Source organism: Dermacentor albipictus, chromosome 3 (genome assembly GCF_038994185.2).
Source record: "Dermacentor albipictus isolate Rhodes 1998 colony chromosome 3, USDA_Dalb.pri_finalv2, whole genome shotgun sequence".
Classification (NCBI taxonomy): domain Eukaryota; kingdom Metazoa; phylum Arthropoda; class Arachnida; order Ixodida; family Ixodidae; genus Dermacentor; species Dermacentor albipictus.
Window position 1 is genome coordinate 51,328,835 of NC_091823.1, and position 22,072 is coordinate 51,350,906.

The following is a 22,072-nucleotide window of genomic DNA, read 5'->3' on the forward strand; positions in this document are numbered from 1 at the left end:
CTACGTGATTGAAGGCCAGTTGTTACTATAATGTGTATCCAATCTTCAACTTGTCTTTTTTTTCAAAAAATGCTGTTTCCACAATTTGAAATGAGTGCTCAAATTGTGGATTGTAAATTAGGGAATTTATTAACCCTTTCCCGAATTTTGCTCATTTTTCGTAATTAGCACACAAAAAAGAAAACAGCCAGTTTACCCGACATCAGGAAATAAATACACAAGCCTAAAGTTTTTCTTTACTTTACCACTATGAAGTTAAGTATTTTGTTAAAGGTTTCTTTCCTACACAACACCTCCCCCACCTTCTTGAGCAAGTTTGTGGCAGAATTTGCAAAAGGAGGAAACAAGCACACAGTTAAGATCCAGCAGAATGTCACGCGCAATAGTGTGTGGCCAATACAAGATTATGTGTTATCAATTTATGTACAGCTAATACAGCTAGTTTTTTCCAATATATTGCAGTATTCTGATAAAGGATATTATGTTATTATTTTATTACTATCACTGCTTTTATTTTTTGAGCACAGACAATGTACATATGCCTGTGCTCAGTTGTAATACAGTCGACTTCCATCAATTCAACCCTGATGGGACCAATGAAATTGATCAAACTATCCAGCAGGTCGATTTAAACATTATGCCGAAAAAATGCCAAAACACACCACTGATTCATTAGGCAGTATTTGCCCTACTCTAACACGTCCCTGAATCAAATTTGCACCCACTTTCTACGAGCACAAAGTAGAAAACCAATGTAGGAATGACACTAAAGTTCCCAAACAAGGTGTAAATGTAACGAGCACCTCATTTTCTAACAAGAAAAATTGTGCACACCAAAAATGGCCGCCGGTTTCCTGAAGAAAGCTTCACCACATCTTTCTTTAAACTCAGCTCCATTGCAATACATTTGTGTTACGTGCTAAAGCACAAGACCATCGCGAAGGCGATTTTGGTTTACCGTCTGATTGCACTGCAAAGGCAAAATTTGGACCAGACCATTTTTTAAAAGAAAGGTGCGTGTTAGAATCAGACAAATACTGTAATTAGGCATTGTGAGCTATAGTTATTGCCTGAAAATAATCATAGAGCAGGCCGAAAATAGGTGTTTTCTATGAAAGATGACATTTGCCTGAAGGCTCTTGCTCTTTTCAGGGTGTTCAACACATTCATTGTCTCCTAAGCTCCACCGACCAACACTGCCAGTAAAGGGATTGCTGTCAGGGTCACTATAGGGGTCAGGAATGTGTGTGCTGATTGGTCAAGTTCAAATTATCCAGCAAAGGGTAATGTTAGGATTGAAATAACGAAAGTTTGGGTCCGTAGAAAAGTGTGGGTGCTGGCCGGGACCTTCGGACAGGATCGAATTAACTGAAAAATCAAGCTAACTGAAGTCAAATTAACAGAAGTCTACTGTTTAAGTTGTGACATGAGTTGCGCTTCCCTGTGCCAGCAAACACAAGTGTAGTGATTAGTACACTGATTCATACACCGATTCATTCATTGGTACACAGATTACATGCAAGTTCACTGACTTTACATAAACTGCCCATGGCACTGTTTAATTAAATATGGAATATAACAAAGATAAAAAACTTGTATGTGGTTGTACAACAAAAGGCAATGGTTGCTTTATGTCTGCTTTCTAGTCCTTTGGTGTTAACAAATCTTTGTTTTGTGCACATCAGGTCCAGAGTTGTTTGAAAACAGTTACTCTAACAGCAGATTTGTGCCTCCAGTAACCAACATGCGGGTTAGGCCTTATAAAAAAACATGCTTGTGTCAACATTATGGTTACAATTTCACAAGTGGAGCCGCTTACTTGCTAATGTCAAAGCCACACTAATGGCTCACTCTTTTGTGGCACCTCAGCTAGCATTGTAAAATTAAAGGTGATTTGATATTGACAAAACTCACTTTATATTGTTTTACGTTGATGTTCTTTTGTGTAACCACTCCCTTCTGTAAAGCCGTACGATCCTGAAGGTACATAAATAAAATAAATAAAAAAGTGGGCAACTGAAAACAGTTATTGCTCAATGAAGTACTCAACACAAAATCTGTAGTCCTGCTCAAAACAGAATAAGTCTGTGGTTCTAATTTGTGCTTGCACGGCAACTAAATGCATCATTTTAAGATGAGTCGAATTACACTACATTGCTAACCAAATAAGTTTATGGAACTCCACCCAACGATTTGAAGTTCTTTCGACTTCTCCATCAAGAATGAGGGCACTGCAGGAGCTTTTTCTGATCTGGTTTGTGACTCTGGTTGTGGCTCTGGCCTTTGGAGGAGGAGGCACTTGCAGAGACCCTCAGTGTAAGCTGGCGACAAAGCTCCCAAGCTGTGGAGAAGCCTGAATGTGTCACAACTGAAGGTACAGTTGGCTCTCCTCAGTCTTAAAGATGGCAGCAGCACCATATTCATCGTTGTCATCAGATGCCTCGGAGTGTTCAGCTGCCTTACTGAGCTGGTTACTCAGGTGGCGGAGATCATTTTTGTGCTGCCTCAATTGTCCAGAAAGGCTTTTTTTTTTTTTTAACATACTCTGCGAGGCAGTCGTCACAGGAGATTTTGTAAATGACGCTTTCGATTTTCCAAGAGGCCGCTAACAGAAAATATGCACTTATAATCAATGTTACAGTGCTTGCAGTGGCTAAACACTGTGAAGTGCCTGACCTTAACATTGATGGTGCCATCATCCTTGAGACCGAAATGAGCCTATGGAAGCAGCTGTGCGTTGGGTGGTGGCACATGATGGCCACGGCTGGGACAATGAAACAGTCATTGGGAGCTTCACCACCTGCCTACTTGCCTCTGCAAGGTCACATCTAGCAAAGACCACCACCAAAAACGGAGACCATATCAATGAGAAGCTGCTGCAGCTTTTCAACATTACCTCTAGTGAAGGAGTTGGAAGGACTCAGAAACGATAGGTTGAATTTAAGTCTAGTTGGTTGGAATTTGCATATTATTAAGCACAATTTCAAGTACTAGTCCCCGACCAAAGTGACTATTGTCTAATGTTTACCTTTGAAGGATCACTTTCTTAATAATTCCCAATATGCACATTGCATAATTGTGTACAGTTCATTTCTATTTGCAGCAAGAACAAAGCAGCCCATTGGCTTGCTACAGTAGAACCCTGCTGATACATTTCTAATGGGACCTTGTGATAATGTCAGCATGATAAAGCCAGTAGAATGCCTCAGCAAAACATGCCACTAAAGATATGAGCAGATAACACGTCTCATAAGGTATTTGTTATAGGCTAGGTAACATTACTAAAATTCGAGCTCAACTGTAAAGGCCCCTTTGATCATTCAACTCAACAAGTCACAATTCTCTTTCCTTTGGTCATGCAACAAGAGAGAGTAGTGACGCTCTCACATGATGATACACATGTTAATGACGTTTATGGAATGCACAAATTGCATTTTAATGCAGAATACAGTTTGCAAAATGTGGAAAGTGGCAGGAGAATTTGTTTGACAGAATAAAAATCTTGGTCATTATATTACTGTTTCTTTTTTTCATGCTTGTTGTAAGGTTCTCATCATCCAGAAACCTTGGAAAATTATGCCGATAATGATAGTTGAGTATGCTCTGCATTAGGCAAGTGTTCCTCTGCTCTGATGGTTGTACTGTGCCAAGCATCAAGCTGTAACAGTCAGTGAGTATGGGGAAACGAGAGAGAGATTAATTTTCCTCACGTGACTATCATGGCTCCTAGCATTAGGCTTCCCTGCTAAACATACACTCGGCAGAGAGAGTCAGTGTTGTAGTTACGCAGCTATGATCAGAGAAGGCTGCGGGACATTGGCACACATGGACTGACTGCACACTTGTTGGTGCACTCTGCCGGACTAACCCGCACAGGGCTTCCTGTTCACCTTCATAGAGCAGGGCCAGCATGTGCCAACATGACTACTCAGACATGCTTTTGTATGTAGGAGTGCACCCACGAAAGTCTTGGTTCCTGTGTCAGGCATGGGTCAACATTCGCTTGGCAATTTTGCATGGTGAGTTGAACTTGCTAAGTTCCTCAGCATTGCATCAAGGAACCATTCTCCATATGTGTTTCAATTCACTGGCGTTCTTGTATAGAAGGTGCAAATAATACCCTTTTTGTTTATTGTTCACACTGCTATGTGTTATGATGAACACTTGTGACCCCACAAGTTGAAGCCAGTATTAAGAATCACCAAAAATTATTAACCACAGTTTGCTGACTCTCCCTCACAAATGTTTATCATATCTAGCAAACAGTACTTATGCAGAGTTCATGTCTGCATGCTGGCACCAAAACAAAGTGCACTACAAATATGAGCAATGCAGACTGTTATACTAATCACATGCCTTGATTATGAACTGCTTTTGTAAGTACTAGTAGAAGTGACACCAATGTTGCTAATGGTCATCATGACAGATAGGTGGCATGCCTTGCCATGCAGGCACTGCTGTCTCACTGCTGCTTTGCCATGCGATTATCCAAAGCTGTATTCCCAACATTTGGGATATGACTTTCAATGTACATCGTGGCTAAGCCAGAAAAGGTGAAATTTACAAGAGTGTCACTTTTATGTCAATGTTATTGAGTGTATTGACAGGATTCCCGGTGCTTCAGTGAGGTGTCGTGCTGAGCATTACTACACGTGAAAGAATCCCTGAAAGTGGCCCACAGTGAATGTGGCCCCTGCAGTTTTCCTGCTTGCCACCCTTCCTAGCTACTTCTGTATTTCTACAGTGACTTATCCCACAGAAACTGGGTGGGCTGATGCTGTATGAGGCAGGAAAATTACGCATAGGAGCCTACGAGCGTTATGCTGGGATTATGCCCTAATGATTCAACAATCTGGCAGGAAGTGGGCATGTACCAGAGGAGCTCTACTGCATCAGCACAGAAGCGCAGTTCAAGCAGAAAAGTAAACTCATGCACATCATAATAGCAGTATCTCAGCACTAATCTTGTGCATCCATTCTGTCACAGTAAACATAAATAAAAAAATTAAATAAACAGACCCAGAAGTACACACCTTTAATTGTGGTTGCTCCTTCTTCGGTTTTTTTCTCATAGGGATATGTTTCTCTTTCTCAGCATTGCGTTTGAGTCGCCGCAGTTGCTCTTGAATTCTGTTTCAGAAAGGTTTGCAAATTAACTATGCACAAGTCTGCAGCAAAATTTTTCATGATGAATGTCAGGGAAGGACTTACCTTCTTCGCTCCTTCCTAATCTCCTCCTTCTGGTGCTCATCTAGAGTCGATGCAAATTGGCGTCTGCAAGCGGATGTGTGCATTCACATGCAAAGTCAGGCCATCACGTGACAAAATAAAGGAAAAGAATGACAGTACTGCTTCATTCCACAGTACAGTTACGACAGTAGCTGGAATCTCTTATCAGGACTTTGTGTGTCCTGATGTACAGTCAAACCTTGTTATAACGAAAGGGAATATAATAAAATAATGAAATTAAGAAAGTAAGTGAAATTCCCCTTCAGATCCTCAGGGCGATTTATATTGCAAAAGATGCAATATTCGATATAACCAAGTAATTCTGGTTCCCCATTAAACATCCTTGTAACAAGGTTTTACTGTATTTTGAAGTAATCATCTGACAACCTTATGATTAACCTGTGCAAATCTGTACCGCTACTGAACCTATCAACCAACCTTCGCAGCTGATTCAAATTATATTTAATGCCCACTGCACCACAAGTCAGTGTTTACTAATGTGGGCTGATTACATTGATTACAATGACTGTGCTCAATGCCTTACATCATTACCTTTCAGGGAAGTGCTCACAACAGCAGTTGCAGTAAAATTAACCAAGCATGAGACGACCATTTAACAAAAACACAACAGCAGAAAAAAAAAAGTATATATATATATATATATATATATATATATATATATATATATATATACACCAATTGCCCAACACTACACACTATGAAAAAATCATGCAGCAACGGCATTGTGAAAAGCAACCCCCCCCCTCCCCCAACAATGCTACAGCTGAGTGGCTTACATGAAGTTTGGATCCTTGGTCGTACGTATTCTGACGTACGTGTCAATGACAGCTGGCTTTCGCACAGTCTCAATGCGGACATATTCCCGTCCCTTGGAATTTCGGAAAGTACGAAAGATCTTCAAGATTCGTCCATTCTGCAAAGCGAACGTTATTTAGTGGGACAAGGAGACAGGAAAACAATATACCAGCTAAAAGTTACAGCAAATATCAGCATGGAGCAGAGCAGCATAGTTGCACAATAGACACATATGACAGTGCATAAACTCTTCTCACTGCAGGGCTTGTAAAGCTAAATGAGCGAGATAAAAAGGTGATTACACTTTAAGAAATGTGAGTTGACAGCTATTATTCTGTGTTAACAATGCATCCATGCATGCAATTCTTGAGCAAACTGAAATAAAGCTTTCAGAATTAATGAAAAATGAGAGAGGAGCACACCTCATTAGATCGCAAGCTTGCCATAGAGGCATTGTCATCATCCTTTTCTGACTTTTGCTTGCCATCTGTAAGTAGAGAAATATATTCAGAGTAACATCACACTCAAAACAGCGGTACTTCTGTCACACACATCATGCTACAGTAACGAAGAACTGTGTATGTTAAAGTTAAAATATGTTAATGTCGCTACAGCGAAAAATGATGCAGACAAAGAAATGTGAGAAGTTGTCCATCACATCCTTGTCTGCCTTGTTTTCATGCCGTAACAATGTAATACAGATAACTCAAAATATAAGATGTAGCCAAACACTCTGAAATCATCAGTCATGATATTGACACGTGTACTTATCTTTATCGGGCGACTCATTTGGCCGCCTAACAAATGTTATCGCAAAGCGCAGGACGTGCCTGCATGTAAAAGAAGTTTCTGGAATGTTATCGATGGTTCCGTCCACTGTCTTTCACTGCAACTTGTGTAATCTGATTGCATGTATGCGCGATGCCAATAGTGTAGAACTTTGTGGAAGACACACGGGTCCCATCGGTTAATCTGGAACATTCGACGACTGATCTATAAAAGCCGACGCGCTTGACCCGCTGATCAGATTTTCGCCGATCGCCGAGCGTGTTTGCCGCTATTGTTGTGCTATAAGTGTAGCCTGTTTCGTGGGCACAGGTTCGCCCAATAAAAGTTATTTTTGTCGATCACAGTATTGCTACTGTGTTCTTTGATGTCACGACCACATGACATCTGGTGGAGGTGCTAGTGCGTTCATGTACCGAACGCCCCTGCAAAGTCGCAGGAAAAAGGACAAACATTAAACACAGGAAAAAGGACAAACATTAAGCACCAAAAGCATTTGCTGATAGTATTAACTGAGAGTAAGCACTGTAAAAGTTATGACCCTACTTTTAACAAATGCACTAGCATACAAAAGATGCTGGCAACACCAAAAAAATTGAGTTTTAGTGTTACAATGTAAACTAATTGAGCATGTTTCAGCAAAAGTGAAACAAATTTCTAAAGACCGTGCAACAGAGAAGAAAATATAAAATTTTTCATCCCCCATTATTAGCAGTGAACAGTATTAGTAGTAGCAGTATGAAGCAAATAAATAAATGTTAACTTTAAATTAGCTCGAGGGCATGCACTGAAAGGGCATATTATATTTATTCGAACATAAGGTGAGGTGTTTTTCCCAGAATCCTTAGCCTTGAAGTCCCCGCCTAATATGCGAGGCTAATAGATTCAGTTACTTGTCATTTCTGGCAATCCACATGTCAATTGTCATTTCTGGCAATCCACATTCTAGACGGCAATGCAAATTCTAGCAAGTAATAAGCCTTGGCAGGTGAGGCAGTACGGCAATCCAGATTTTAGATGGCAATGCAAATTCTAGCAAGTAATAACTTACAAATTTTAACAGTAAAGATGGAGTGCAGTTATATGCGAATTTCCCTTGAGGTGCAACTTCATGGCAGCACAAATTTTGCCTTGTGGTGTAGATTCAAGGCAGTGCGGGGCGCACTATCATAAAGCCACACCATAAGGCGAAATTCACACTGCCGCAAAGTCACACGTCAGGATGAAATTCACATTTAAGTTGCACTGATTATTCTGATAATTCCAGGAGCTACTGATTATTCGGTATTTCAGGCAATAGCCGTTGAGTCTGAATAATCCATCGGTTATTCTTAATCGATACTCTTATTCTATACTTAAGTTCTTTTTCTCAGGTTTCCCAACTGCACCCTCACCTTATAAAGGAATAAATACGGTGAATAAATAAGCTGAGTCGAAGGTACTAGCATTTCGATTAACACAAAATTCACAGTGTAGTGACATGAAATGACGTTTCACTGCAGTTAGCTTACATGGTCAAGACCACCAACTCTGTTGAATGTGCATGCTCAACAGAAATCTTAATGGGTGTTTTGTCGATGTACAGTGTATACATATAGTACTACAACCTTTGTCCTTTTTCTTCTTGTCGTCGCCAGCACAAGAATCCTCTCCCATGATCAACTTCTGCAACTCTCGCCTTTCTGCCTCCTCCCTTTCGTGTGATAGCTGCAAAGTCAAGCGAGATTTATGACCAGAACCAAATGAACACGACTGTTCCAGTGCAGTACAGGCCTAAATAAATTTGCTGACAGAAAAGGCTTAGAGCAGTTTCTCTTCAATGCTGCATGCTTAGCACCTTGCTTTCTTTCTGTGTCTAACTGTGTCCTATTAAGTGACAACAATAAGCAACGCACAGAGGTAAGCTTTCTCCATACAACTGTGATAAAACCACCAATTTTATGAGACGATCAGTTGTCCAATTGTCATAAAGATTGTCACTACCTAGCACAATGCCATGTTCAGTGGCAACAGAACATCAAAGATAACTGCCAGTTGTTACTAAATTACTTGAGAGTTCATCCGAAGAGCTTCAAAAGCTACATTAAAAGAGTGAAGTAGCCAAGCTGGAAGAGCTAGCATCACAGTAAAATCGCGACGAGGGCTAGTGGTCAAAGTTCACCTTATTAAAATTAGAAGCAAAGCAAGAGACAAGATGCAATTAACTATGAAGAGACAGCACCAGTCTCTTCATAGTTCATTGTGTCCTGTAGCTCACGGTGCTTTTAATTTTCTCGAAATTAACTGTTAGCACTGTGGCTACCCACCTGGGAGCTTGTTTTTTTGTTTGAAAGCATGTTCTCGATGTTCTTTCCCATCTCCTCAATGTCCGAGTCGTCCTCTGAGCTGGAATCCTCATCTGTGGATAGCACCTCGTTGGAAGAGAGGACCCTGTTCTGCAGGTCGAAGATGCGCTGGCACTCCTCCTTGTAGCGTTCCTGGTGCTCTGCTATGCTGAACCGGTTGCCTCGTGCAAACTTACTCATGGCTGCATTTGACATAAACCAGAAGGACACAAAGTAAAAGAATGCTGGGATATCTGGCATTTGTACACATGCACATATACGACACTGCAGTAAGAAGCTACTTTGTGGCTGTTTCTTACCTGCCACACACACAGTTTTTTCCGTGTTAAAGATAACAATGAAAACCTTAGCAAAATACACAATTGGGCTAGCTGGTACAGTTGTAAGTGTAGCGCTTTGTCTATGCATTTACTTCGTCTTTCGTCATGTCTACATCGCACGACAGTGCGTCATACTTCTAATAATGAAAAGTGCAGTGCCTTCCTTACCATACGTAGCAATAGTTTCTAATTCAAGGTTTTATTTATTTATACACCTTCAATACTTTGTTTTGGAAGACTTGGACTACAGCTGTACCACAAAAGCAATATTAATGCAGCTGAACCTGGATACAGCAAAGCTGTGTCCAACAAGAAAATGCCTTTGTTATATCATATATCTGATATTCGTTATACGCATACATTCGTTGCATGCTAACAATTGTTGATAAAAATTTTACATTTATTTTGTTATATCCGTGTTTGTCACACATAGAGGTTAAACTGTACAATGAGACCATTAGGTCCTAGCACGGTTTCATTTCTAAGCATAAGTAGCACTTGTTCTGTGACAAAAGAGACTTTGTGGAAACTTGCATGGTGAAGTGCTCTGTTACAGTCAAGTGTGACGAATTTGATAGTAATTTCTGAAATATATCCTATCTTCACGGGATTGACTAATCCCATAATCTAGTTTGCAGAAAGCGCAGCTACACGTGAAATGTCTGAGCTCTAGCGCCAGGAGCTACGACTATAGCTTCATAAAATTAAAAAAAAATATATTTGAATCACCTTCCTCTCCAGCCTTTGCCTGTTCTGTTGACAGTGTCCGCACAACGTCAATCACCTCCCATCGAGACAGTTTCTTGATCTGTTGATGCAAACAGAAAGACGAGGGCTAAGGCTTCCAGCAACAAGAGTTGAGTTACAAAATATGCCTTACATCACCAATGTGTATGCATGGCAAACAAACATGATAAGGAACCTTTGCTACAGTAGAACAAAGAAATGCCATTAGAAATTTTCAAGTTAGATGCTGTGCAAACAAAAAAAAAATAGTTATTTTGTTATAACCCGACATAAAGAGTCTAGCATAATCAGCAAGAATTATGATACTTATAATATGCTTAGTGCCAAACTGAAATGCTAAACAGGCTTAACTTCTGTGAGATTCATGCAGAAGCTGACAAAGCACAATCACCTAGTGGAACCTCTTAAAAGTAGCATAAAATTTTAATTCAAGTGCTACAAAACTTACCTATTTACAATTCCTTTAATCTACTACAGTAAAACCTTCTTAATTCTACTCTCATCAATTCGGAAAATCAGACAATTCAGACTCATCATCTGTACCCAACAGATGTATGCATTATTTAATGGCATCAAACTCTCCTTAATTCAGAGCTCAGCAAGTGTGGAGCACCACAAATATGCGAGGCAACAGAAGAGCGAGAATGGCATTGGCATCCAACCGAAATGAAACAGCAAAGGTCCATCTAAATAGGTCACGAAGCTTGGAATGAACAGTGTGTCAAATCCTATCTGCAGAGATATCAGTTGCACACGAATGAAGCGTGACTAGGTGTGGGGGAAGACAAACACTGAAACTAGAATACCTATGTTAGAAAGATGTTTGAAAATTTTAAATCAGAAGTACTGTCATACGAGTAAATATTCCATTTCAAATATTTTTGCTCGACTAAAATAAGAAACGTTTATTTTTTTTTATTTCACAATTTATTAGTTTGTTCTTCGTGACCCCCTACCAACCAGTTATTCTGGTGCAAGTCTTCGCAACACTGCAAACCAGCTATAATGTCATGCAGAATGCCGTTGCTCACTTGAACATGGCAGTTTCATCCAAGTTTTTTTATTTGCTTGCATATTTGTTCAAAGTGTGGCATGTGCTTCACTTCAAATTTTGCCTGACCTAGCGCACGGCACTCATTTGCAAAAGGTGTGAGTGCAGGTTTTTTGTTATCATGCAAGTTCATGCTGCTGCATCCAATGCGCTGTGTCTTGTTGTGACGATAAGATGCGAAACGCTCCGCAAAGAATCGTCATGCTATGTTTGTTCACTCTCCATAACACAGGCACTGAGCGTCCCGATGGGCAGCAAAATTAGTAAGTCAAATGTTTCCTAAATGACAATGTCGGCCAATGTTGTCATGTCTGATAACTGTTGGAAATTAACACATGTTGTCGCGCGGAATTGCAAATGATTCTGTGAAAGAGTTTCGGATATGTTGCTATACTTTACGACTGTGTGTTGGCCATAGTACTTTTCATCCATTGAAAGATGTTTTGTTTGGTCAATTATACATTGGTTGCAACATTCTCGACAAATAAAAGTGAAATTGCTTTTGAAACCTCTGTGGCACTGTCATTTATTTCCACCGTATTTGCTCATCTTCCTAAGCAACCTATTGGAGCGATTGTCGTAAATAACGGCCTAAGTACGTTCACATTAATACATATGCTTCGCCTACAGTTTAATGACACGCTGTAACTTTAGCTAAAGCAAGTCGCAAGCTTGCCTCAGCCTCAAAAGAACAATAACTGCTGGCTCAGTGTTCGAAATGCAGGACGTTAAAGAAATTCAAACATTCGCGCCAAGCAGCATAAGATCTTGATGTAACAGCCATTTCCGGTTGTAACATCACTTTTTAGTTTCTGCTTGCTGTTAGTTGTCCCACCAAATTGTAGATGGTGACAGTTGCAACGAGCCACCATTTTCTTGACATGTGGGTTTTTATAGATGCTTCGCTACCAGTTTACATATACCTTGGCAGAGTCTGCATTGCCATAGTCATCAGCAGAAATCGTACCTGAACAGCAGAAATGCCAGAATGCTTCGTGCGTAATTATGCCCTTAAAGCTTTGATTTTTGTGTTTACCACCGCACATGACACCATGTTGGCCGCATGCTTTCATAACTGCACAGTCGCCATCCATGATCGCGTCGGACAGCCACCATGGTTTCGTCCACAGCAGTTGGGGCAAACAGTAGTTTCGTATTGATTCAGTTCGTACGTCGGCTGTGTGCCTTCTAAGTTGCATAGTTGCCACCCATGATCATGTCAATAGACCTCTCCGCATATCATATTGACCGCAAATAAAGACGGGGACATAGGGAGAGAACACATAAACAGCACGAGCGGTATGTCGGGCCTATGTCCCCGTCTTTACTTGTGGTCAATATGATATGCAGTAAGTACCAACTAGGCCAAAGTGAAGTTCTTCTGAGACCTCTCCGTGTTTGAAAATAGCCCGACACCACTGCAAGTGCCCCTCCCATCTGTCGCACCTTCGAAGTCACCATTGGTTGGCAAAAAATGTTCATGCGATCTGTTCTCTCTGCATAAGAGCGCTGCTTGTATGAGTGCTGCTTGCTGGGCAGCTTTCTCCGCTTAGGCATGACATCACGACAATCAGTCATGAGATGACGAGAATCGCAGCTTCCGCACTGTTGTTGTGCACAATAAAAACAGGAGTTGCTAATTTAGTTAGGAAATAAAAGCCTGTTGATGTGGAAAGTGTGTGTTTGTTTTCTTAATACCCTCAATAATTGAACATACTGTTAATCTGGACTTTTTTTTTTTCCTCCCGTGATATCTGAATTAACAAAGTTCTACTATACTTTTTAAGGGAAAGCCATCTTCGTTCAGTATAAAGTGCCCCCCCCCCCCCCTCCAACCTCTCTTTGCATAACTGGCTGCAGTGTGTACGTTATCAGAAAAGCTGTGCGCACCTCATCTTCAGGAACACCAAACTTTCTCAGCAATTGCTTGGCATTGCTGAGTGACAAACGTCGGAGATCTGCATCAGTACCCGTCACAGTCTTCTTCACTGGCTGCTGATTCGCCCCATCCTCCTGCCAAAAAAAAAAGAGAGAGAAGAGGGGTTAACACACTGTTTACAACACAATTTCCAGCCAAAATCTGCTCAATATGGCACCAAAAGTCCTACTAAAACGAACTCTACGTGAGGATTCTGGAATGCATTTAATTAAATACTCTAAGGGTCACAGTTATAACTTTTCAATAATGGGTTACAGGTAACAGTTGTGTGCATTTTCACATGTGTTCTTTTTAACCACAGCCACCCCATTTCATTTGCCACACTGCTACCCTAACCTTCACAATTGCATACCTGGTGCTTCTGCACTGATTTGTGATGCATGGCTGCATCACTAAGCCATTATTGCATGCTGAAATTATCACCACTCATCCAACACATGACATATGCTCTGCATGCTGCCACAGGGCTAATATACTTTGAACTCACCATCAGGGTCTAGCATGCACACACCATATGAGAATTTAAGTCCTCCTAACACTTCATAATGATGACGATCTTCAAACTATTTAGGATCACTACAGGACGAAGATGTTTCCCAGCAATCTCAAATTACTCTGTTCTGTGCCAGCAGCTGATTTCATCCTATTCCTATGAATTTCCTCATTATCTTGTCCTCCGTCATTCTTGATTAATCTTGTCTCCCTACCCTTGGCCTGATCCTGGTAGTCTAACAGACCACTGGCCATCTGTCCTACCCATAACAAGACTTGCCCAACTCCACATGTGCTGAATCTCTCAAAAGAAAAGCAGAAATCCTGAACAGTTTCTCTCATAAAATAATTCAGCTGAAGACAGTTTGTCTTAACAGTAAACTATTGGAAATTGTTGTCCCTGCCTTTGACTGCTGGGGCTTGTTTGGAACTCGCACATAGGAGAAGCCCTCTCCACAGCTTGTAGGGTCAGCTACACCAGTCAACTGCAGCAGGCACTTTCCTTTGACGGAAGAGATGAAGGCCCGTGTCGTGTTCCAAGGAGCTGCTTTCACCTGCACAGAATGCCAAGCATTACTGATGCAGTACACGAAACGAGCAGGACATGTGACCACAAAGCAAAAGCCTCACCTCATCATCCATTTTCACTTGCATTTCCTCATCGTTTTCATCTTCAGGTGCGAACAGAGACTTCTCCCCATAACCAGCATCCTTTAGAGATAAAGAAGATCAACAGATAATTACACACTTGCTTGTATATATGTCTTCTTCAGTGGAATGCTATTGCTTTGAGACCTTCATAGCTTTTTTTTTTTCACAAAAGTCAGTAGTTCAGTAAATTGCAGGGCATTACCAATGCTCCCTTTGTTAACAGTGTGTTGCTGTAAATTTACACAGGTTCACACTGTCTGTAAATACACTATCCATCAAAACATCTCTTATGTCGAAGAACTGGGTTAGCCTGTCACCCTTGTGACTCATGCATTTATGCAAAATAGTGCTGCATGCCATGATTTCATCGCTCCAGTAGCAAGTAATTTATGCTAAACCTTTTAGTGGCAACTGTACTACATGCAGCCAGTGGCACCAATCTGTAGGCTCACCTTGAGCCTCTGCTCAGCAGAGATCATGCTGTAGTAGGCACAGCACTGCTCTGGAGAAACCATAGCTCGAATTTCATCCTCAGTGGGAAGCCGGAACTCTGGCTTGAGAACCCACCAGTTGGAGTCCATTCCTAAGCAGAGGATAAACAAGCAAGAAGTAAGCTTTAAAAGTGATTAGCCAGTGTGACATTGTGAAGATGTGCGAAAAATTTTGCAGTTTGATTACTAAAGTAGTATATAAGAAACATGCACAAATAAATACAGCAGCTCAGCCTTAAGCTTCTGACCCGGACCTATGTCCAGGTCAAAAGCTGCTAGCAAATTAACATGGCAGTGAGGAAACCGCGGAAGTAGCATTGAGGGCAAATGAAGGACAACAAGGTGTTGTAGATACTGTGAAATGGTAACTCACAGTACACCAAAACAACCCTTTATATACTATATGATTGACCCCATGCTCCATCCATTTGCTTCATAGTAAATAGCTAACCTTCTATTGAGAGGGGAGCTGCTGACCAAGAGCCGTTAATAAAACTGAAAGGAAATCGAATGACAGGCAAACAAAACTACAAAAAGAAAAGCTCAAGCAAATATGTGCCACATGATCACAAGAACAGCATGTGAACCAGAATGGCAGATATAAAATTAGAAAGCAGCGAGTTTAAGGCATATGAGGTTACTGCATAGGTGATACTTTCTTCTTTTTCTTTCTTTGTGCTTGAGTATTTGTGCTCAATGAGCAACAGATGATATTGTCAACAATAGAAAAAGCAAAAAACATTTACTTAGCGCAGTGCTCAGTGACCATTCACACCATAAGTGCCTTGACTGAGACGAACCTGTTCTCTTGAAGTCTGCGCACAACTTGAGCCGCTTACGTATGCTGCTTTCCGAGTGAGAAGGAAAGGCCTTCTTTATATCTTCCATTTTTATGCGCCTGGGACTGTCAGTGCTTTTCCAGAATAACCTATATATGAATACCTGGAAAAAGAAAAATGTGATAGTATAGTATACCCAAATTCTACAAAACTTTCTATATTACGCATGGTGTTATAGGCATGATGACATGCATTTGAAATTTCCAAGTGAAAGAGGCACCATCTTCTTTATGGCATTAAATCTAAAGGTGAAGCTTGCTTTGGGCACTTCTTATACCCTTAATACATATACATATAAGCATGCATCCAAATGATAAGACAGTTTATTTACAGTATAAAAGGTTTGCCAATTTTGCCAGTACACAGCTTGTAGCGTTAGTGAACATGATAATATTTACGATACGCGGTACTAAGCTCTTGATCAAATCATATGTGAAGAAATAAATGGTATGAAAGTACTGCATATGGCTCCTTTGTTCACAGTGTCCTCGTACTTACCACATTTACCTGAATCTAGGCTGATGGATATTTCAAATAATCATATATCAAACTGTAGAGACGGATCAGATTCGAGGATTTAAAGAAACGTGCCAGTTGTTAATTGAAATTGATAAACATGGTGCATAGCTAGCACCATCTAGAAAAGTTAGTATCATAGCCACTACTAGCAATGCCAGTAGCCAACTGAAGTACACGAGCGACATTGCAATTTACATCGTTTTATAATAATTGTTTTTTTTTTTGGACATTGATCACAGCCAACATTAAACGGCACATTCTAATTCATTGCAACTTGTGGTCCAGCCTGTATGTGTACAGCAGGGAACTTTCAGTAGTCTCTCCCAGTAAAATTACTATTCGTGAAATAAATCATTAAGTTATCTATTAGACTGTGGTTGCTGCGAAAATCTACAGGCGTGCACTCCAGCACAATACATCCACATTTCACCGACAAGGTAGTTTGTCAGAACAGGAAAAAAACCTATGAGATGTCAAATTGAAAGCACCTGCAGGAAGTCTCGGACAAAATTGTTTGCCCGCTTAGAGTTTGGACCTGGCACTTCAAAAAGTGGTAGCTCCTGGCCAACTGTGTAGATCGTCTCAACTTCCCTGATGTAGTAACTGAAAGGAGAAAGAGAATGTTCCATGTATACACAATTCACCTCAGAATAATCGCTCTATGTGAGGCCATAACTCTATGCTCTAACTGCCACAGTGTGGCTATGAAAGAAATCACTTTGTCACAAAGAAAAAAATAAGATGAAGGAAAACACAGTTTTGCTGCTTATTAAATGACAATTAACTGAATACCTTAAAAGAGAACACACTGATGAAGTTCCTGCTTGTTATTTAAGCTTATTTGTGGGAGTGAGTATTATTTGAAGCAAGGTATTGTATGCACATCATGCCAAACAATTAGGGCAATGATACAAATGTTATGATTTGAAGCAGTAATACATTTGTTTAGTCAACAACACAAGAGGGAAAGTGGCAATGAGAAAATCACTTGACCATTTCTCTTTTTCTGGTTTTTCATAGCATAGTGCAGGATTGCCAATAAACATGATTTCTCTTTTTCTATTTTATGAAGATAAGAATTCTACCATGTGACTTGGAGATAAAAAGTCATGACAGAAATGATTATCATGTGCCTCCACAAGTGACAGTAAGAAAGGAATGATAAAGCGCATGGTAATACCACATAAACTGGAATGTAGGTCGGCCCAGAATATAGGTCGAACCCTGACTTTGACTTCGCCAGACGACTCACAATGCACTAAAGGCCACTATATAAGATGAGGGACGACTTTAGAAGTTCTTTTTTTTCTGGAAAATATCTTGACCTATATTATGTTTTATACGGTATTATGATGTGTTTGTACAAGTTGCCAGCATCTTACAAGACAGCTGCATTAGAGCCTTTGACAATATGAAAAATGCTCGTAAACTGGATTTTATAAGAAAACAGACTTCAATAATTCTTTTACACAATTTAGTCACACACTGATATATTCGACAGATCCACTATATGCCTAACAACAAAACTGCCATAAAATGGGCCATGTTTAACCCAGTACCAAAATAAATCATTTTCACACATAATAAAAAAGAGAGCTAAACCTCGATATATAGAAGTATTGAACTTTTTGTAACTTCTTGCTCACAGAACACCATGTAGTATTTTGAACCTGAATATAACGAAGTGTGTTTATACAAGATTTCAATATAACGAAATTACACTGCTGCTGCGAAGGAACCAATGGAAACTTCCGCAGAAGCGGATGGTCAAATAGTTGAATTACAAGCGGCTGCTCGTGAACGCACCTCTCAAATTGCATGCTGCATGGCTGAGAGTAATCCCCACAGCAGAGCGGCACCCTGTTTCGTATAAAGTCTAAGTGTGATAGCATGCTATCAAACCCCATGTTTTGTATGCTTTAGGTGTAAGTGAAAGCCTGCGAGGGTGAGACTAGAAGGTTGGTGGTTTGTTGAGCGCCATCTAACCATGTAAGCAAGTGGAGGGGAGGGTAATGGGGGCAGGTTGGCAAGCATTTCCTTTTTCAGCGCGACCGTGGCTGTGCATGGCTATCAGCGTGGCAGAGCATATACGCAGCCTGCATACCCTGTTTTAGAGGTAATCTGCTGCGCGTGCAAAGGCTAGGTGAGCTGGGATGGTGTGGCATCATGCAAGGTCTTCCCCCCCATTTAGTGCTGGAGAATGCATAATCTTGAGTTTTGGAGCCGAGTTGAAGTGAGACAGATGAAGTATTCGCACTCCACTGCTGGCACTTTTCATGATAGCCTCGTCCAACTGCGGGCGACACTATCAGCCATGGGGGCAAAATGGAAGCAAAAGCGTGGCCGGCTTCACTTTGACCGCCGTTGTGAAGATATTGTTGACACGGCATGAAACCGCACCTTTTGTTCCCAACTCTCAACTTAAATAAAACGAGTTTCTTTCTCATTCAAATTTGCTTTTTCCGATTGCATGATAATTCGAAACATTTTGTGACCCCTTCCGTGTAAGAAAAATCCACTGGCGACTGTGTTTATTTGCATGAAAGATTGACTTTCAAGATAACGAAATTTCAATATAACAAATTGCGGGTTTTACTGACTTCATTACGTCGAGGTATAACTGTATGTACGCTCAGCGTCCAATTTTTCGAACTCCCTATGGCTGTGAAAATGCCCGAAAAAGCGGGCAGTCAAAAAAAATTAATGCATGCCTTTTATTGCTTCCAAGGGCTCAAATCGCCATAGGCCCGTCTGAAATGGCTCTGAAAGTGGCTGGCACACTTTTTAGGCATATCGGTGTTCATACTGTGACAGGAGATGGCAGGTGCATGCATATATAATTAAAGAATACATACTGTGTCCCATGACAGTTGTACCTTTCTACTCTTGGTATGCATCACCGCAATATGTCACGTATGCTTAACATAAAAGCATCGCTGTACCGCTACGAAGCTGACTTTTGGGAACAGGCATTATGCCACAAGCCGTACTTTCCGCAGAGGATTACAAAGGCAGAGTTAGCGCCATTACAGAAAATGGCAAATTCGTTCAATGAAAAGCACAGCACCGAACAGCAAGAAGCCTTGTAGCGAACGTCGAAGCAGCTACGCCTAGTGCTGCCGTGGTGGTGGCTACGGCTGCCAGCGGATAATCTGCATGCAAGAGCGCCATTTCAAGGTGGCGAGGTAATCAAAATAGCAGTGATGGTGGCTTTAATTACTGCTGTTTTGGACCTGCGGTCATGGCAAACAGTCTGTAAAATCGGACGGTGAAAGGCTTTTGCGTCTGAAATTTCAGACGTTCTTATACATTGATTCTGTGAGGTACGTGGCAGCACTGAGAAGGCAACCAAATTATCGGAAATGTCCGAAAAATCGGGCGTACAGAAAATCGGTCGTTGACTGTATTTGTGCGTCATCCCACCAAAACAGAAATATAACAGACTTCAGGAACCATGTGCAGTATAACGTCGCCGATATGTACCTGGCTCATAAACCTTATTGGCTTGTTACTCATTGTGGAGAAAACAGCAAAAATTATGCTTGGATCGTGGCAAGCAGATCGTATGCATTTCTTTGACAATGCATTTTGTTTTTAAAACATCCCTAAGTCCTCTGGTTTCGAAGAAATAAGATGGCGATGAAGCTTTTGACACAATCCAATGCTTATACCAAACTACATTCAATACTTACTGCTGCCTGGTACGTATGACAAGGAAGTCTGTGTCTGGCAGGTTGTGCTCATATATAGGTGCTCGGAAAAGGTTGTTCTCAAAGGCCTGCAAGCTCTGGCCAGGTGCCAAGGAGCCCAAGAAGGGTGAGGTGTGCGCGTAGGCCGTCTCACCATACTTGTACTCAGGTGCTCCACTGTCCTTGCCTGGCCGCTGCACGGTGGGACAAACCAAACTGGTCATTCTGGACTAAAGGCATAGCACCTCAATACAGTTTGGTACTGCACTAGAGGATGGCACAAAGCATAAAAATACCACAGTGTCGAGTTGTAACAGAATTTCTGCAGCAGAACAACATACGGCTAGCTCGCATTCGGGAAAGAATGAAGGAAAGCTGAAAATCTATCTAGTGTTCGTGATTGTGTGCATATCATTTCTTCTGCAACACATAGTTTTTCTTGTGCATTAAAAGAACCAACACTTATGCATGACATAGTGGTCATCAACAGCAAGGATAAGTTTGTGTGTCATGAAGTGGCACAGCAGTTGTACCATAGTTACAGCCATGCTATTGTTGTACATACATGATTGAAATGTTATGGTTGTGCATGCTATCATGCATATATATACTTTTAGACAGCAGTGTCATGTCCACCTTACTTTTCACACTGCTCATGCATGCATGGCTCCCCATACGAATTCTGGGGAATGAGCGGACCCACACCCCTACTGCCTGAGCCAACAGGCACCACAGAACTCAACATCGGCTACAAAAGCATGCTGTCACTCTGATGGTAATGTAAACTTCGTGCAAAAGCACTTGTAAAACAAGTAATGACCTTTATGATACATTGTAACCATATTATCAAGGGTGTGAGAAACAAACACTCCAAGTAAGATAATGGCGAGAATGCAGGCTTAGTTCTGGAGTATTTTAAAACATAGGAACTGCCACATAAATAAGAAATGCCCACAGAAATTTTTTGCTGCCACTGTATATTTTGATCATACAGGTAATATCAAGACAAAAAAAGAAAATGCTGTGTGCTAACAGTCCAATGTTAAAAAAAAAAAAAATCAAGCCAGTGACAGGTTTGCTTTTCAATCTTTCCCACTACAGAGGGTGCATTCAGCACCTCTATCCTCTTAATATTCCAAAGGCAGGTGGCAATTTGTTATGTTATTTATAATATACCTGTGGCCACACCTCAAAGGTATTGTTAAACTGAAACAATTGCAGAGAAGCTGCCTGTATATCATGCTGCATGAATTGCAAAAACTAATAGGAAAAGGGGGTGGGGGTGGGGGGCAGGACGCTTAGTTGTGCTTCGACATTGGTGCAAATAATTTTTCAGTTGCCAAGTTTTGGGTGTACAGACATATTTAGTGGTTGGTAACACAGTGAAACCACATTAAAATTTTGTGTAACAAGCACCATGCAAATGTTCAGCTTGGTTTGTTTTCTTTTCCACTTGCATTTCATACCAGCTTAATGCAGTCCTATGAACCTTGCAAGGACAAAATACTACAGCACTGTGCTAAGCTATTTTTCTGTGACAACTGAGTAGTAAACACAGTGAATTGGTTGCTACCCAGAAAATCTTCAAGCATACTTTTTCCTGCATTGTTGTACACTGACGCACAACTTCAATTATTGTTTATACTGTATTTTGTAGATCAGCCACAAAGCAAGATAAGACATAACTTCACCAGTGCTGACACCAAATAACAATATAACTCTAGCATGCAGAAATAATTCAAACACAGAAACTCTGCTGCTCTGAGACATCTGGACAAGCTCGCCAACACTTCTGGATAACCACTGAAGAGCTTACTGCATCATTTAGAAGATTACAAAATGTTAACAGGAAGGAAGTAGAGCAGGAAACTGCCACTGGTAGCAGATGGGGTGCGTACCCTCTTGTAGTAGTTCTTAATCTTCGTGGCCATGCCCACTTGCATGACCAGCGGGGGATGCTCTTCAGAGTACTCCGACAGAATCACCTCCCCATCTCGACCTGTCAAGTCTTCAGCAGTCCGCATGAAGAACATTTCACCACCACCAGAAGCTTGACGCTCTTGTTCTCGCATCTGTTTACAGGGAGGGAAAAGGTGCCAGCATTGACTCGCTGCTCATTGACCAGTTGGTCAAAAACATGCAAGCAAAAGTAATTAGG

General features: G+C 41.0%; 1 protein-coding gene across 6 annotated transcripts in view; it reads right to left on the reverse strand.

The window, feature by feature from the left end:
• Nucleotides 1–22,072, reverse strand: part of Taf1 (TATA-box binding protein associated factor 1) — a 61,371-nt gene that overhangs the window by 13,774 nt on the left and 25,525 nt on the right. For 4 of the 6 annotated variants that reach the window (XM_065446809.1, XM_065446810.1, XM_065446806.1 and 1 more), the window contains 16 exons: nt 21,813–21,986; nt 19,918–20,108; nt 16,714–16,828; nt 15,668–15,809; nt 14,829–14,959; nt 14,356–14,436; nt 14,130–14,279; nt 13,185–13,307; nt 10,226–10,304; nt 9,138–9,358; nt 8,439–8,538; nt 6,468–6,532; nt 6,027–6,163; nt 5,212–5,274; nt 5,034–5,130; nt 1,915–1,977 (listed from right to left, as the gene is read on the reverse strand). In XM_065446809.1, the coding sequence (XP_065302881.1) occupies nt 1,915–1,977; nt 5,034–5,130; nt 5,212–5,274; nt 6,027–6,163; nt 6,468–6,532; nt 8,439–8,538; nt 9,138–9,358; nt 10,226–10,304; nt 13,185–13,307; nt 14,130–14,279; nt 14,356–14,436; nt 14,829–14,959; nt 15,668–15,809; nt 16,714–16,828; nt 19,918–20,108; nt 21,813–21,986 (1,932 nt within the window). The remainder of the gene's footprint in view (nt 1–1,914; nt 1,978–5,033; nt 5,131–5,211; nt 5,275–6,026; nt 6,164–6,467; nt 6,533–8,438; nt 8,539–9,137; nt 9,359–10,225; nt 10,305–13,184; nt 13,308–14,129; nt 14,280–14,355; nt 14,437–14,828; nt 14,960–15,667; nt 15,810–16,713; nt 16,829–19,917; nt 20,109–21,812; nt 21,987–22,072) is intronic. The other 2 variants (XM_065446811.1, XM_065446807.1) reach the window with 1 other exon arrangement.